This window comes from Fusarium proliferatum (genome assembly GCF_900067095.1).
Source record: "Fusarium proliferatum ET1 genome assembly, contig: FPRO_scaffold004, whole genome shotgun sequence".
Taxonomy (NCBI): domain Eukaryota; kingdom Fungi; phylum Ascomycota; class Sordariomycetes; order Hypocreales; family Nectriaceae; genus Fusarium; species Fusarium proliferatum.
The window spans coordinates 878,645-892,728 of NW_022194793.1; the positions used below are offsets into that span (position 1 = coordinate 878,645).

At 49.7% G+C, this 14,084-nt stretch overlaps 3 protein-coding genes across 3 annotated transcripts; all 3 read right to left on the bottom strand.

The window, feature by feature from the left end:
• Positions 1 to 244: 244 nt before the first annotated feature.
• FPRO_04481 (uncharacterized protein) lies at positions 245 to 1,626 on the bottom strand (the record flags this gene model as incomplete). The annotated part of the gene is made up of 2 exons (XM_031229996.1): positions 245 to 914; positions 1,061 to 1,626. The coding sequence occupies 2 exons, from the start codon at positions 1,624 to 1,626 to the stop codon at positions 245 to 247; spliced, it is 1,236 nt and encodes a 411-aa protein (XP_031080177.1).
• A 1,044-nt stretch (positions 1,627 to 2,670) lies between these two features.
• FPRO_04482 (uncharacterized protein) lies at positions 2,671 to 5,023 on the bottom strand (the record flags this gene model as incomplete). Its single annotated transcript, XM_031229997.1, has 5 exons — positions 2,671 to 3,113; positions 3,164 to 3,533; positions 3,604 to 4,196; positions 4,252 to 4,819; positions 4,982 to 5,023. The coding sequence occupies 5 exons, from the start codon at positions 5,021 to 5,023 to the stop codon at positions 2,671 to 2,673; spliced, it is 2,016 nt and encodes a 671-aa protein (XP_031080178.1).
• Positions 5,024 to 6,782: 1,759 nt separating this feature from the next.
• On the bottom strand, positions 6,783 to 10,388 carry FPRO_04483 (related to ADP-ribosylation factor (ARF) GTPase activating protein (GAP) with effector functions; the record flags this gene model as incomplete). Its single annotated transcript, XM_031229998.1, has 6 exons — positions 6,783 to 8,091; positions 8,142 to 9,480; positions 9,532 to 9,598; positions 9,648 to 10,031; positions 10,090 to 10,223; positions 10,325 to 10,388. 6 exons carry the CDS (start codon positions 10,386 to 10,388, stop codon positions 6,783 to 6,785), a joined length of 3,297 nt encoding a protein of 1,098 aa, XP_031080179.1.
• Between the last annotated feature and the right edge of the window lie 3,696 nt (positions 10,389 to 14,084).

Genomic DNA, 14,084 nt, shown 5'->3' on the forward strand with positions numbered 1-14,084 from the left:
GCCCAACGATGTATTAACACAAAGCAGGTATAACAATGTCCCCTATTCCCAGAAAAAAAGCCCCCTCATTTTTCTTCCCCACGACTGCTCTAGTCTCGTTTTTAGTCATGTCCTGGCATATCCTTCTCTGTTTTGCCTCGTCTAATCGTCATCTTCTGTCCTCTCCCGGGGCTCCCTGGGTTCGCGAGGTTCGCGAGGCTCCCGGTTTTGGTTCTGTCGGCGTCTACCGCCATCTTGGTTGCTGCTAACGCCGGCGTTGGCGACCTTGCGCTCCAACTCTTGGATCTCGCGCTCCCTTCTGTGCCTTGGCGTTGGCCTGCTCCTGGCGCAAAACGCCCAGAACATTCTGCAGGGTTGTCCTCCAGTGGTCAACCCGGTTGGCCAGCTCCTGGTACTGCTTCTGGCCAAAAACGCGGTATGTCACCTTGTGAACAAGGAATTTCTGGCGTTGCTGGGAAAGCTTGCCCTCAACAAGTCCGGCACGGATCACGTCAATGGCCCACATCTCAATCTCGTTCTCGGGGATCTGGAGAGCCTTGGTGATCTTGGAGTACTCGATCTCGCGGCTAGGGGTGGAGGCAGCCAAGCTGGAGAAAGTTAGGAGGCGCATCTTGCGGTGAAGCTTCTCATGGTCGAGCTTCTCCTTCTCAACCCAACCCTGGTGCTCGTCGTTGAAGTCGTTATAATCCTCCAGGTCCTGCTCAGCAAAGATATCGAGGAGTTGCGAGTACACGGGGTGTGAGTCGCTGAGGGCCTGGACGCTTGGAATTCCCCTCAGGTCTTGAAACAGGAAGTGGTTATTGGAAGTGAGTGCCTTCTTGACAGCACGAAGAGATAGTCGCTGGGCCTCCTCGGAGGAGATGGCATCGCCGTCGAATGTTCGGAGAGCCTTGACGACGTACTCGTAGGCTTGTCTGTCAGATTTTTAGCATATTGTTCAGCAGATGAACCATACAGGCGCGATCAGTGTCTGCAGACATCCCCAGGAATGGTTCCAGGCTGATTCCGAGTCGCCAGCAGAAGCACTCGCGCACACTGTACACATAAGGAAACAACTTACTGCTCCTCGCCAGCCTCAATAGCAACCTCAGCCACCTCCTCGTAAATCTTTCGCTGGAAATCGGCGTCGGTGCCCCAGGTAGCAAGCCACTCGGGCAGCTTATCCAGATATGTGCGCAGACTCTCAAACATGCCGTGAGCTCTCAGGAACTTGAGAATTTCCATGAAGACGCGGGCGCGAACGGGGTCGGTGGGGTCGAGCAGGTTAAAGACAGTCGTCAGGGCGTTGAGTGACAGGCCGGCGCCGTGGACGGGAGAGTTGAGGAGAGGCTTGGCAAAAGTGGTGCAGAGAGTGGGCAAGAACTTCTTGGGGTCGGAGGACATCAGGACAAGATGGGTCATGAGGTTAGAAGCGGCGGTATACTCCTTCTCGGGGACGGTGTTGAGGGCTCCAGAGGCCGAGACCAGTTTGGAAATGACCTCCTCTTGAGAAGGGGGCTTCTCCTGGCTCAGAAGCTGCTTGGCATCCTCAGCCTTAAGATAGTCGGCCATCTCGGCAGCGAGGTCCTCGAAGGATCCATCGACAAAGACCAGAGTGGGCTGGCCGGCAGTCTTGGTTTCGGCCATGTTTGCTGCCTTTGACTCCCTCGCGGGACTGGTAGTTCGATATAGAGATTTCGGTCGCGGTGATCGTCGAGTAACTCGTTCCGGCTTGGGCGGTGCGGACGAGGATAGAGCAACAGGAAAAGAAGCGAACTCCGGGGACGCGCGGGGGGACGATCTCGAGGCGTTTGTAAGGTCGACAAGCGGATAAATATGAAGTTTCTCGTCCCAGACGAATAGCCCTCTCTGGTGGGGCCTTGAGAACCCCGCCAGATAGGTTTTCTGCAACCTGGTGTATGTGTGGGCGCTAAGCGATAAGTCACGTGGAGATAACGAACTCCTCGGTGTAAGTTGAATGTGGTTGAATAGCGCATCAGTCTCGGCTCTCGACAATGTTATCTTGAATAAGACTTGTAGCTATGGTCAATTCAAGCTATGAAAGGGCTTCTATACTCTTCTAAATATACTTTCCAGATACAAATTATTTTCAATTTTCTCTGTTATCCCTTTCTTAGTCCTCCTGGAAAGCAACAAACTAGAACCACGCTTAGAGGTTCAGAGGACGATATCATCATGCCGAATATGTAATAACAAAAAGGCTTTCCATTCTCAGGCCTTGATTATCCTGCCACAGTAGATATCTTTGACTGGTCTCGAGATTTTGCCGCGAGACAGGCAAAGTCATGCTACCAAGTCTCCCGGTCAGCCATGTTTCAAGTCAGGTGTGTAACACTTCACGACCTACAAGTGCTGCTCGAAGCTCTTTCAGTAGGCAATGTAAAACAATCAAGACTTTTCGTACGCTTTCAAGTTACTATTGGCTGATGAACAGCTCTTCTCAACAGATCCATCCCCTTTCCTCCGTGATTCAATATGTATGCAAGCGAAGAAACAAACCAGAAACACATCCAATACAAGACACCAGATCCCATGTACCGTCTCTATAGAGGATACTCCTTCAAACAATCAATATCGAATACCAACTCAATGAGAGTAACACCAGAACAAAGCCAAATACTCCCTGGTCCCGCATACTCAACTCTAACATTCCCAAACCCCTAATTTATCTCACCGCTTGGCCTTGTTTGCCTTGATCTTCTCGCCATTATCACCTATTGGGTAAATGCTCGAATCATCGTCCGCAAATAATTCTTGGTCGCCCTTACCTCCCATCTCAACAAATTCGTCTGGTGCCCGTTGAGCGGCGGGGTCAGACTCCTTTGCAACATTGGTAACGCGACCTTTGTTCTTTGAGAACACCTTCACAGGGTTCTTGTCCTTGCCAACTTCAAGCTGAGCAGTGACCTGCACAGTGTTGAGAGAGGCCAGCAAGGTTCGCTCACGAGCAGGAGCTCTTCGGTTGACCTCGAGGCCTGCAATGCCTCCGACGAGACCACCAGTGCTGTCGTTTACGCCCGGGCTGCTCTGTGTGAGCCACGGGTGTTGCAGGCACTGGTCAATCGTGAACCTCTTCTCGGGATCAACGATCAACATAGAGTCGATGAGGTCAACTGTGCAATGTTAGCAACTGTATAATGTCCTCAGTGTTATATTCACTTACGTGCTGGGTCTCCTACGGAATCCCAATAAGGGGAAGGGTAGTCGAAACGGCCACTCTTGATTTGCTGTGAGAGTGTGAAGGGGAAGTCGCGCGAGTAGAGCTCATCAGAGAAAGGTGGGAAACCACACAAGCAAATGTAAAGCACAACTCCCAAAGACCAGACATCGACGGCCTTTGTATACTTGCGCTGCTTCGAGTCTGCGAGGATCTCGGGTGCAACATAGCTGGGCGTTCCACATAGTGTAGTTGTGAAAGATTCTTCTCCGATAATTTTGGCCAGGCCAAAGTCAGCAAGCTTTACATGCAGATTCTTATCAACCAGCAGGATATTCTCGGGCTTGATATCTCGGTGCACAATGTTACGTTCATGCTGAAAAGGCACGGTTAGCCCTGGAGCGTGCTTGCAGAGCATACCTTAGAGGGGGAAAGGCATGACTTACCAAGTACTTGATACCTTGGAAGAGCTGCACAAACAACTTCCTTGACTCATCTTCGCTGAGCTTTTGCTTCATCACGATGTAGTTGAAAAGTTCTCCCTCTGGTGCCAACTCGAGGACCAAGTACACGCGATCACGCTCGTTGAAGGTGTCCTTTAGGCAAAGAACGTTTGGGTGACTAACCCCCATCAATACACCGATTTCCTGCTGCAAGCCCTCCGTCTTTGAGCGATCCTCCACGCCAGGGTGCTTTGTGAAAATCTTGACTGCGAAGCGCTGACCAGTGGCCTTCTCAACGCATAGATAAACCTCGGCAAAATGACCCTTTCCAAGCTTCTCCAAGAGAGTGTACTGTTGGAGAAAAGCGCTTGTCTGTCGACTCTGGGGGTAGCGGAAGACAAAACGCGCCTTGCCGTGGACAGCAATCTCATCTTGCTCCTCAAGTTCGCGGCGCTGATTTCGGCCCACGATGGCTTCGTTGACGTACGTGCCGTTGCTCGACAGATCCTCCACGATTGCGACAGTGTCGTTGCCTTTGTTCTCGGTGAAAATAAGACAATGCCGATTCGATACAATACCGTCGTTGACAACAATATCTGTTGCTAATTTAGTAATTGTCATCAACTGACGCCAGATCATTGTAAAACTAACCACACTCGGGATGCCGTCCAATTAGATAGCCACCAGAAGAGACGCCCTTTTCCTTCTTCTTCTCAAAAGCCTCTTCATCTTTCATCGCAGCGGACTTGCCGTTCTCGTTGGCATGATGTTTGTTATCCTGCTTGGCGGAATCGGCCACTGTGTGTGGGAGGGGGCATGCGCTTCGTTTCTTTAGGACGATCGGCTTGTCGCCGTACTTCGGGTCAAGTGGAACGAGGTATCCCCAGACCCCTTCGCGAATTTCGTCCTCGATGTCGTCGGAGATCGCAGGGTGGCGATCAACGAACTGACTAAGCGGTTGAGTGTCTTGAGGTGGTGAGGATAGCGCTTGGCCCTGAGAGTATGTGTCCTCGGTCTTCTTGGGGGTAATTTCGTGTTGGTTCTGTCCCGGGGGGGTCGCGGTAGGCTCCTTGTTGAGCTCGTTGGAGTCATCGGTAAGATGTGTGAGAGGCGATGGCAGATGTTGCTTGTTGACAATTGGGGTCTTGTCTGGATCAGCCTCGAGGCGCTCAGCTCGTCGAGGTTTCTTGGTCTCGGTCTCATCATCTGGCAAGGAGCCCTGCGAAGCGAAGCAAGTCAGTAACGGTAAGCGACAGATGGCGCGACACGAGATGGAACGACAGGCGCAAAACGTGTTCCGAAAAGGCCGACATTCTGCCCACCAACAGCATAAAAAGTGAATCTTTTTTCAGAAAGGCCAAAGAGAAGGGAATGGACTAACGCGCGGGCGCTTCAATTGGCTCTTCTCGGGTTGCGGAGCCATGGCGATGGCCAGGAAGGGGGAGTATCTGTACGTGAAGCCAAGGAGGAACCGGGTGAAATGGTTCACGATGAGGTGGTACAAGTCGTCGACCAAGAATAAAGGATGCTAGCCAGTGGGGGGCTATGGATGAACAGCGATGCCTTGAATGAAGGAAGGGTAAGGATAAGCAAAAGATTATGGACAGGAGGAAGTTGGAAGCGAACCAGGGCGTGAATTGAGCCTGGACCAAGAAAAGGTTATGGTGCTACTCTCTTGACGGGGAGGTGGTGGAGGGAGCCTAGAGCTAAGGTAAGCCAAGGTACCTGAGTGCGACAACTGCCTAGAAGTGGTACATTAGCACCTTTTGATTCGATCCGATCCAAGCCACTTCTAGCAGCCCCCGAGTACCTGAGATGCAAGATGCGATGAGTCGATTCGAGTTCAGTTGAGTCACAGTCGGGCTGCAATCAAAACTGAGCTCCAGATATATGCCAGTGAGTTATAGCTTGTTTTAATTATTTGGTCCGAATAGTTCAGTCGTGAAGTGCTCACTTGGTCGACGCAGGCGAGAGAGTCACACTTATGGACATATTCGCCTCGTGAAATTGTCCATGACAGCATCGGTCGCCTTGTCTCTCACCTGTAAATGGGTGGGTCCCCAAACGCCAAAAAATCCACTGAAGAATGGATCTCGGCTTGACGTTCCAGTGGGGCAAAGCCTCCTCTAGGTCTCTGCCTACTAACTCAGCAAAACCATCGCTAGAACTGCTACAATATGCCCTGCAGGTGGGTCTGAAGCTTTCATCCGATTCCTCCAAGCCGCCCATAGAGATGGCATAACGGTTTGGAGGTATGTACTGGGTACGCACATATACCAAGATCGAGATATCAGCCCATGCTTAACCTCCAGATGATCCAATACTGTATCTTCCATAAGTCAATAAATTATGCACGCACATATTACGTCCGCCCACCCACTATCAACCCCATGGCTCAGTTCTATTAATTCGCATCGTCATCCGCCGATTCCAAGTCACGTTGTCTCTCAGGATGAGACATTCGCCTGCCCACACGACGCCTGTTCCTAGCCTCGTCCGTCACGAGCGTCATAAGGAGCCACCACGTTCTAGCCTGCTCGACAATGGCTTTTAAATGGCACTGCTCTCGATAGGTCATTCTGCAAGTTGAGATAATATACGTAGCAACAGAGAGGGCTTGGGGGCCATCCATTTGTGTCCCTACTGCAGACTTGCATGCACAGGTCACGGCATTTCCAGCAAATCTTGGCTTCAACTCGACATTACCATTATTCAATATCATCAAGCCTATCTCTTTCCATAAAGTAAGCAAAGCTAAGGTAAGCAACAGCAACGACAACCTATCAATAAGGTACCCAATGACCTAGCATGCCCGCAGTGATGCTCTACACCTTCAATGTGCCACTCTCTCTCCTTTCTACCGCCAATCCAAAATAGCATATACTGGTGTCTTTCTCCTCTCCCATATTCTTTCCTAAGTGCCCCGGTCTCCAGAATGGCTTTCCCATTCGTATGGCATGGACAAAGCCATGAGCAACGTAAACGCCAGTAAACTCCCTTGTGCTGCCCTTGTCTTCTGTCAAAATACCTACCATCCTTCGTTACCAAAAACAGTTTGCCGTCCGTTAAATTAGCCCATTGCAGGGGCGAAATCGTTTCCCGATCAGTTTGTTTGTCCGAGGGAGATTGCTCAAGTAGCAACAGGAACTTAAGCCTGCCAATGGTTCCTACTGTCCCGGTTCCTATCTCTCAGGGATGGGAGATCTGGCTAGCCTGCCCCCTGTGCTGACTCGCTTCTGTAGCCTGGCTTCTTTCTCTCGCTGAAGCCTCTCGGCTGGGCTCATGTTACTAGGTAATGAGGGCACTGCATCCATCGATCCTTCGATGACTGTACGGCCACGCTTCTGCTCAACGTAGATTTGGGCGAAGCGGCCCAGGGGAAACGCCGGCATAGTTGCAGGAATCTCGGCCCCATTCTGAACCAATAGCTCGGCCACAGGGAACGGTACAGCTTTGGCTTCCGCATCGGTTGCCGTGTGGGGAGTTCCTGGTGAGGGAGCTGCTGGATCTGCAGCGGCCAGCGCGAGCCACACAGCATGTGTGCCCCTCATTTTGTCAACTGTGTTGGGGTTTGCCTTTAGCGCCAACGCATAGAGTACTTGCTGTATCTCATTCTTCTTAATGGCTGCCAAGAGTGTCTCATCTGCTGTCCCGTATCGTGACAGCGTGGGCGAAATGGGTTCGACGAACAAACGATCTACATACTTTGATGTGATGAACCGTAGTCGCTGTTCTCGGCTTGCCTGTGCCGTTGGTTTCAGCGACTGGTCAAGCTTGGCCTCCCAAATCATGTTGGATACCCGGTTCCCGATTAGCAGTAGAAGTTCGACAATATCAATGGTGAAGGACTTGATATCCAGCGTCAAAGACCGCACCTTGCTTATATGGGTTCCGAGTGATCGGTGAATGCCACTGCACTCGATGCAAAGAATGATGCCCAGATTGATCGATACCCACTCAACCTTGGATCCGGAACCACAATCGGCGCACCACAGGTTGCCTTGATCATTGTCTCGGACCATCTGGAGCACCCTGTCAGGGTTCTCGTCATACCCAGAGCTGGAGGTTCTGACTGCGCTCGGTCGCGCACCGACGGTTATCCTTCGGCTCGGTATCCCAGGATTTGCGGTGCTATGATGACTTCCGTGGCTCAGCGATTGTGTCTTTCCTGTGAGCACAGAGCCAATATCTCTTCTTAGAGAGGAATCGCCGTTTGATGAGGTTGGCTTCCCTTGATAGCTGCGTCCTTCCATTGCGCTCTGTAAAGCATTGTTTATAGCTGTGATCCAACTATTCATGTCCTCTTCAGAGGTCGCCTGGTACACTCGCTTGAAACTAGGGGTAATGACTTCGAAGCAGAATCGCCGCTCCGCATTACGGGCTTCTCGAACAGATGCCATACGAAGATCGATAGGGTCAATGTGGAGATCAAGTTTCTGCTTCCAGTTACTGTACTCTGACAGTTTTCCTTGGTCCAGAACGATCCAGAATCTATAAATTATGTTAGAAAAGGCTTGCCATACCCAGATCAGGAGACGTACTTGTGCCAGCCCTGTTTGTTCAAGTTGCGAGGGTCAACATGTCCTCCCGGTCTATTGAGAGCCCACAGGAGGCCTTCCTTCCGATGAGTGACGGCAGATGGCATGTTATCACGCTCCTCAAGATCCCGAATACCTTTGAACTTGGAAGCAGCTGCAGGACTTCCAACACCTGTCTGACCAAGACTGCCTGGAGATCTGGATAACTCCACACCTGATGGAACATTCACCGATCCGGCATTGAGCTGAGACCCAGTGCTGTCAGCACGGCCTAAATCTGAATCCGAGGTATTGCCTGCATTGCCGTTGGTGGCGGAGCCGCTGGGCATATTGCTTGTAGTGCTATTTTGTTCGGGTTCCTTGTATGGCGTGTTGCTCACTTCAAGAAGGCGCCTCTTTTCCTCACGCTCTCTTCGTTGATATTGATATTCCTTGTCTGCCTCTTGAACTTCGTTGGACAAAGCTTCCAATTGAGGTAGAAGAAACTCAATCTTCTTCGCAGTATCCATAAAACCTCGTGTCTGAGCATCAGCGAACCTCGTCAGGTGAGACAAAACCTCCTGTTCCTTGCGCCCGCCGTGGAGGTCCTGCATGAAACTAGAGTAGTCAAATCGTTTAAGCTCAAAGTTTCGTCGCTTGTTTTGGTATTTAGAATCGGCCTCTGCAAGCTTCTTCGCCTTGACCGAATCCTGACGCTGTCCCAAATAACGGGATACATATGCATAATAATCTTTGCTTTCCTCCTCGAAGTCTCGCTTCTTGGACTCCGCTTGTTTGATGTCCACTTGGTATAATTTGGTTACCGGTTCAATAATGATCTTCTGTAGGTGATAAGTGTTTTGTCGCTCATAAGCTAAGATTTCCCTAGCAATCTTATCAAAGTAATGTGTCAAAGCAGGCTGGACGGCGTTTGCATTGGTTGCTGCAGCTTCTCGCAAAGCATCCACGAATGCGGTGAAAGCATCGTTGGCTTCACTCTGACAAGAATGCGCATGTTCTGCTTTCTTCAGAACTTTCTTCATCTGAGTCCTCATGTTGCCTGTCTTTTGCTCAAGGGCCTTGAGGGTAGCCCGAAAAACGGGACCGTCATCGCTGACCATGGATTCCTCGTTCGGCTTGGGACAAGCTATGTCAACTTTGACAGTCTCTTTGGCCTGTGGGAAGCCTGGTGTAAGGGGCATTTCAGCCATAGGAATAAGAGGTGAGACAGGCTCATCTATGATATCAGGAGCGGTGATACGAGAGTCGACTGATTGGGACGAGGCAACGCGAATCTTGGGCGGAGATGCTAGGAGAAAGGGGGGCGATGGTGAATTTGGATGGCTCAGAGACGCGGGTGTGCCTGCAAAAGCATGAGCAGATGAGGGATAAAGAGCATCTCGAGGGTTAGTACCTGCAACGAAGTAGGAGAAACTAGCTAGCGTGTGCAGTCGGTGAGCTCGAGGGTCATACTCGACAAACTGGTCGTGGTTAGCACGCTTGCATAACGCGAAAGGAGTGGCATAGTACGCTGCACGAGTTCCTCCAGCCGCCACCCTTATCCTCAGTAGGCTTCGGGGGCTTCCATTTCCATGTCCATTCGAACGATACTGATGGGCTTCCTCCCGTAGTATAATCGCCGACTAATGCTACGTTGGCATTTCTATGTAGATTTGGGTCGGCATGGAACTCTCTGGTCACCAAGTTTTCGACTTCTTTCAGATTCGAGGCGTAGACGTAGGTAAGGCCCGATATACTGGTATCGATCGGACCGGATGCTGGTTCAGAAGAAGTAGCTGGTTGCGCAAGCTGCGCCTGGCGCATAACGAATGTGAAGGAAAATATGAGCTCGTCATCGTTGCTGAGCTTGACTAAGAAGTTCGGTGGTGATGTTGGATTTGAAACATCAGGATCCTGTGGTTAGGTCAGTCACCAACGCCGCAAAGAAAGGTCGCAAACTGTCGCAACATACCTGAACGAACTCTACTGGGGATGTGTCCCCGAGAGGTCTCTGAGCAGAAATTCTAGTCGCAGGAAAGGCATTGGGAACGACGTTCACAGAAGTGCGCTTCCGTGGGTTTGTGACGACTAAAGAGGATATGCTCACTGCAAAATAGAGTCGGTCAGTTAGAGTAACAAGCCACAACCTCGGCGCAGGCCTCCAGCAAGATCCAAGGGCAAGGCGGGGAAACGGTAGGACAACGTACATCTATTCTGGTCTCTCAAGTAGAGAGCAGGCCCCTCCTCGGGCTTGCTGCTGACGATGCCCATCGTCAAGTAGGTCTGAAGGGCAGCGATAGTCAAGATACGAGGAACGATTACAGTGTCGGCTGTGGACCAGTAACTGGAGCTGTCGGGATCTTTAAAGACGGGCTGGAGCGACGAGCGAACGAACGCACACTGGGGGGGGGCGCACAACGACAGGCGACACTGTGACACCGTGACAGCGAGCTGCTGCAGCCAACAGGCAGAATAGCGTCGGTACGAAAAGTGGTAGCGCGGGGCTCAGAGCGGGACAGGGGAGGCCGTCATCTGGCGCTGAGCCAACCGGAGTGGCCCACTCGCACCTCGATTAGGTGTAGAGCCAGTATCAGACTCGTGTGGCTATTTGCGACCGCTCGTCAATCGGCCGCCAGGAGTCAAGGTCAGATAACTAATGTACTTGATAAGTAGGTAGGTAGGGAAGTATGTAACTGCTTTTGACTGTCGCGTATCCCGCATATAATGAATGCGCCAACGTCCAAGGCGGCGTACGGATGTGGTGAAGCTGCGGGCGCGGGTCAAGTTAGGCAGTTGTGAACTCGACTATCATCAAGAAGCAAGAAGATAAAAAGAGCTGTTGCCTGTTGTAGTCGTAATGCTATCAACGACAGGGTGGACATAAACGACAATGTTGAACGTTGTTGAATATTCGCGATCATGGAGCCAAAGATGATGAATGGTCGTCTCTGGAAGGGGAGGAACGAAGAAAGCGGCACGTTAGAGACTTATCTCAAGTAAGAAAAGCCCAGCGAGGTACATAGGGGTTGCCAACGAATTCGATGCGGCTAGAGCAGTAAAATTGAGGTCCATAGTTGTCTAGGTAGGTAGATAGTAGGTAGGTATCCAAGGATTATTACCTAGGAAAGGCGATTGTTGATTCTTCTTTTCTCTCGGCTAGGATCTCGAACTGGGAGGAGTCTCCTCACCTCCCTGATCAATCCACCTTGCCTACCTTACCCTACATTATATAGGGATACATAGGTAGGTACCCTACCTTAATGTCTTTTGATGGAAGTATGGAACTTGCGACTTATTGATGACAGATACGGTGAATTCATCAGCTCTGCGGTCTCAATATTAAGGCATATGAGACACAAAGTGAAGACTGGTTCAACTAAAATGCTGCTACACACTGGCCACCTACCTGCCAATTAATCGTATTTACTGTGCAACAGGTAGCATTCCCTGACTCACTTTGTTGTTCCACTCAAGTACTAGATTTTGTCTTCACTTACTATATGGTTGATGCGATCACATAATGCAGGATATCAGGCATTTGGTGACTAGATAGACGCAAACTTCAACCCTCATATCACGATTATTTCTTTTTCTCCCTTCTCCGATTGTCGTTATGAAAAGCACCACCATCTACGCACCGACACCAGGCTTAGAACCAGAACACCAAGAAAAGCAGGGAACTGATCTTTAACCGGTCTAAGCCCCTTGTTGCGGTTGGCAACCGGCCACTGCTCCCAAGCTGAGGTGGTTTCTGATACATGATTCTTGCTTTACCTATTTGCTAGTCCTTTTTTTTTTTTGCTACCTACCTACCTAGGTACTATAGTAACCATAACCTACCTATGGAGCCTATAACAGACCAAGCACCATCGAGTGCCAGGCAAGGTACCCGCAGACCCTTCAAAACCGGGCTATGCAGTTACATGCGTCAATTTGAAACACAACGGCGCTGTTGGTGGGCGCTTGGGCTCAGGCTGAATTCAAAAGCGCGATAGGTGCATTTTGGGGTTCTTGGACGATACTGGACGATCATTTATACTGTAATGTTTCTTGCTTTAACATAGATGGGTTAATATAATCATCTGCAGATGAGAAGTTCTCTCTGTAGAAGCAAAGCATCATCTCTTGAAAACTTACCATATCTCAGACCTACATATGATACACTACAGTATTAATCCACTTTGCCTGACCCTGGCTCATTTTCGGATACTCTACATACCAGTATGTACAGAGTAGACGGGCTAGACAGGGAACTCTTGCTGCTGATCCCTTCAGGCATCTCCAGACTCCTGCCAGGTCCCTGGTCCTTCGGTGGCTCCTCTACAGCGGGGTTTGGGTTCTTCAATATCGAACCCTTACATACTACCCAGATACCGTAGGTCGATGGCCAATTGTCTGGTGCATGCTCGTCATCCTCCATGAGTTAGGTGGTGATCACCAACAGCCGCACAGCGAGAGATCCAGTGCTTTCTTTCACATGACAAATGTGCAGATAGATTTTGTCTATAATACAAGCACTGATAGCACAACTCTGACACGCACACAATGAACGAGGTAAAAAAACACAATACAAGATTGCGATCTCCGCAACCTCGTGAGCCACCTCAACCAAAATGGGATATAATCGAGACACGAGAATCTTACACATGATCACAACCCGAAGCTTTCAAGTTATCAGTTGCTGCTGCTACATGGGTACCTAGCCTTCGGTTCATGTTTTTATTTTTATATATATATATTTAGATACCTGTGGCTCAGCTCCTCGTCAGCGCTCTGCAGATATTGGATGTATGATAACTGCGTTTGGTGTAAGACTCAAGTTATGCCAATACCTGAGGTAGTGTAGCAGTCAGAGTCGAGGACAGTCACTTCGAAGGATTGATGAACCACGAGAACAGCTAGGTGCCTACCTACCTAGGTAGGTAGTGAATGTCTAGGACACATCACTCAGTGTAAGTACACCAAACATCGACGACTAACTTGGGTACAATCAAGTGCCGTGAATCGGATAACGCCCTATGTTTTCTCTTTACTTTTGTGCAAGAAATACCGGCTAGATATTGTAGGAAATTGTATATAGAATAAGATATTTACAAAAACATTAAAATTGTGAAGGAACCAATATATAAAAAAATAGATCGACTCTGTCTATTATCTACAATAACAGTTTTTTTATATAGGTAATGTTAGTGAACTGTGAAGATGTCAAGCAAAAGAAATAAAGATGGGACTATAAAGGGAGACTTTGTTTACTCAAATGTATTCATTAGCGATGACATCAATTCCCACCTAGACAACCCTTGTGCCCTGGGCGTGGAGAACTTCTTGTGCAGACATTTCATACTATTAGAAGACTACACAAGAATCCCATGAAGGGTAGAATGCCATGATGGAATTGAATTCCTGGCGATAATACATACTGGTAAGCGCCCAAACACGCCGTTGTTTCCATTGGATAGGGTCAAACTAGCGCTTCTCAGGGTCCTTTGGCGATACCATTAGCGGATTAGCTGTTTAAGGACGTGTCCCGGTCAGGTTCCTCAGCACATGGGCTGAATGGATGACGTCTCGCCCCATTCCTTGGGCTGGGAGACTCTTATTTTGGGCTGGACCCCTTGTGGTTTTGGGTCCCATTTTAGACTTTGTGTCAACAGTGAGCGACTGTAGATTAGAGGGGACGGGAGGCTAATGGCATTGGATTGGATGGAATGGGATGGTGCAGGCTCTCCAATGCTTCCTTTATGCTACAATCAAGGGCCATCACGCTCTCTCAGCTAATCAAATACCTATCACAAACAAAAGGTTGTGTGATCTGTCGTTACTGTGTTCCCGTCTTGTTTCATCCTTGTCTCTTTGACCTCTTGAAGCACTGCGACCAGGGCGACTCTGACCTCCAGCTCCATGACCATCATCACTTCACCGTCAATCTCTCATCCATCAACTATCTTCGGCTGGAGCAGTTATTGA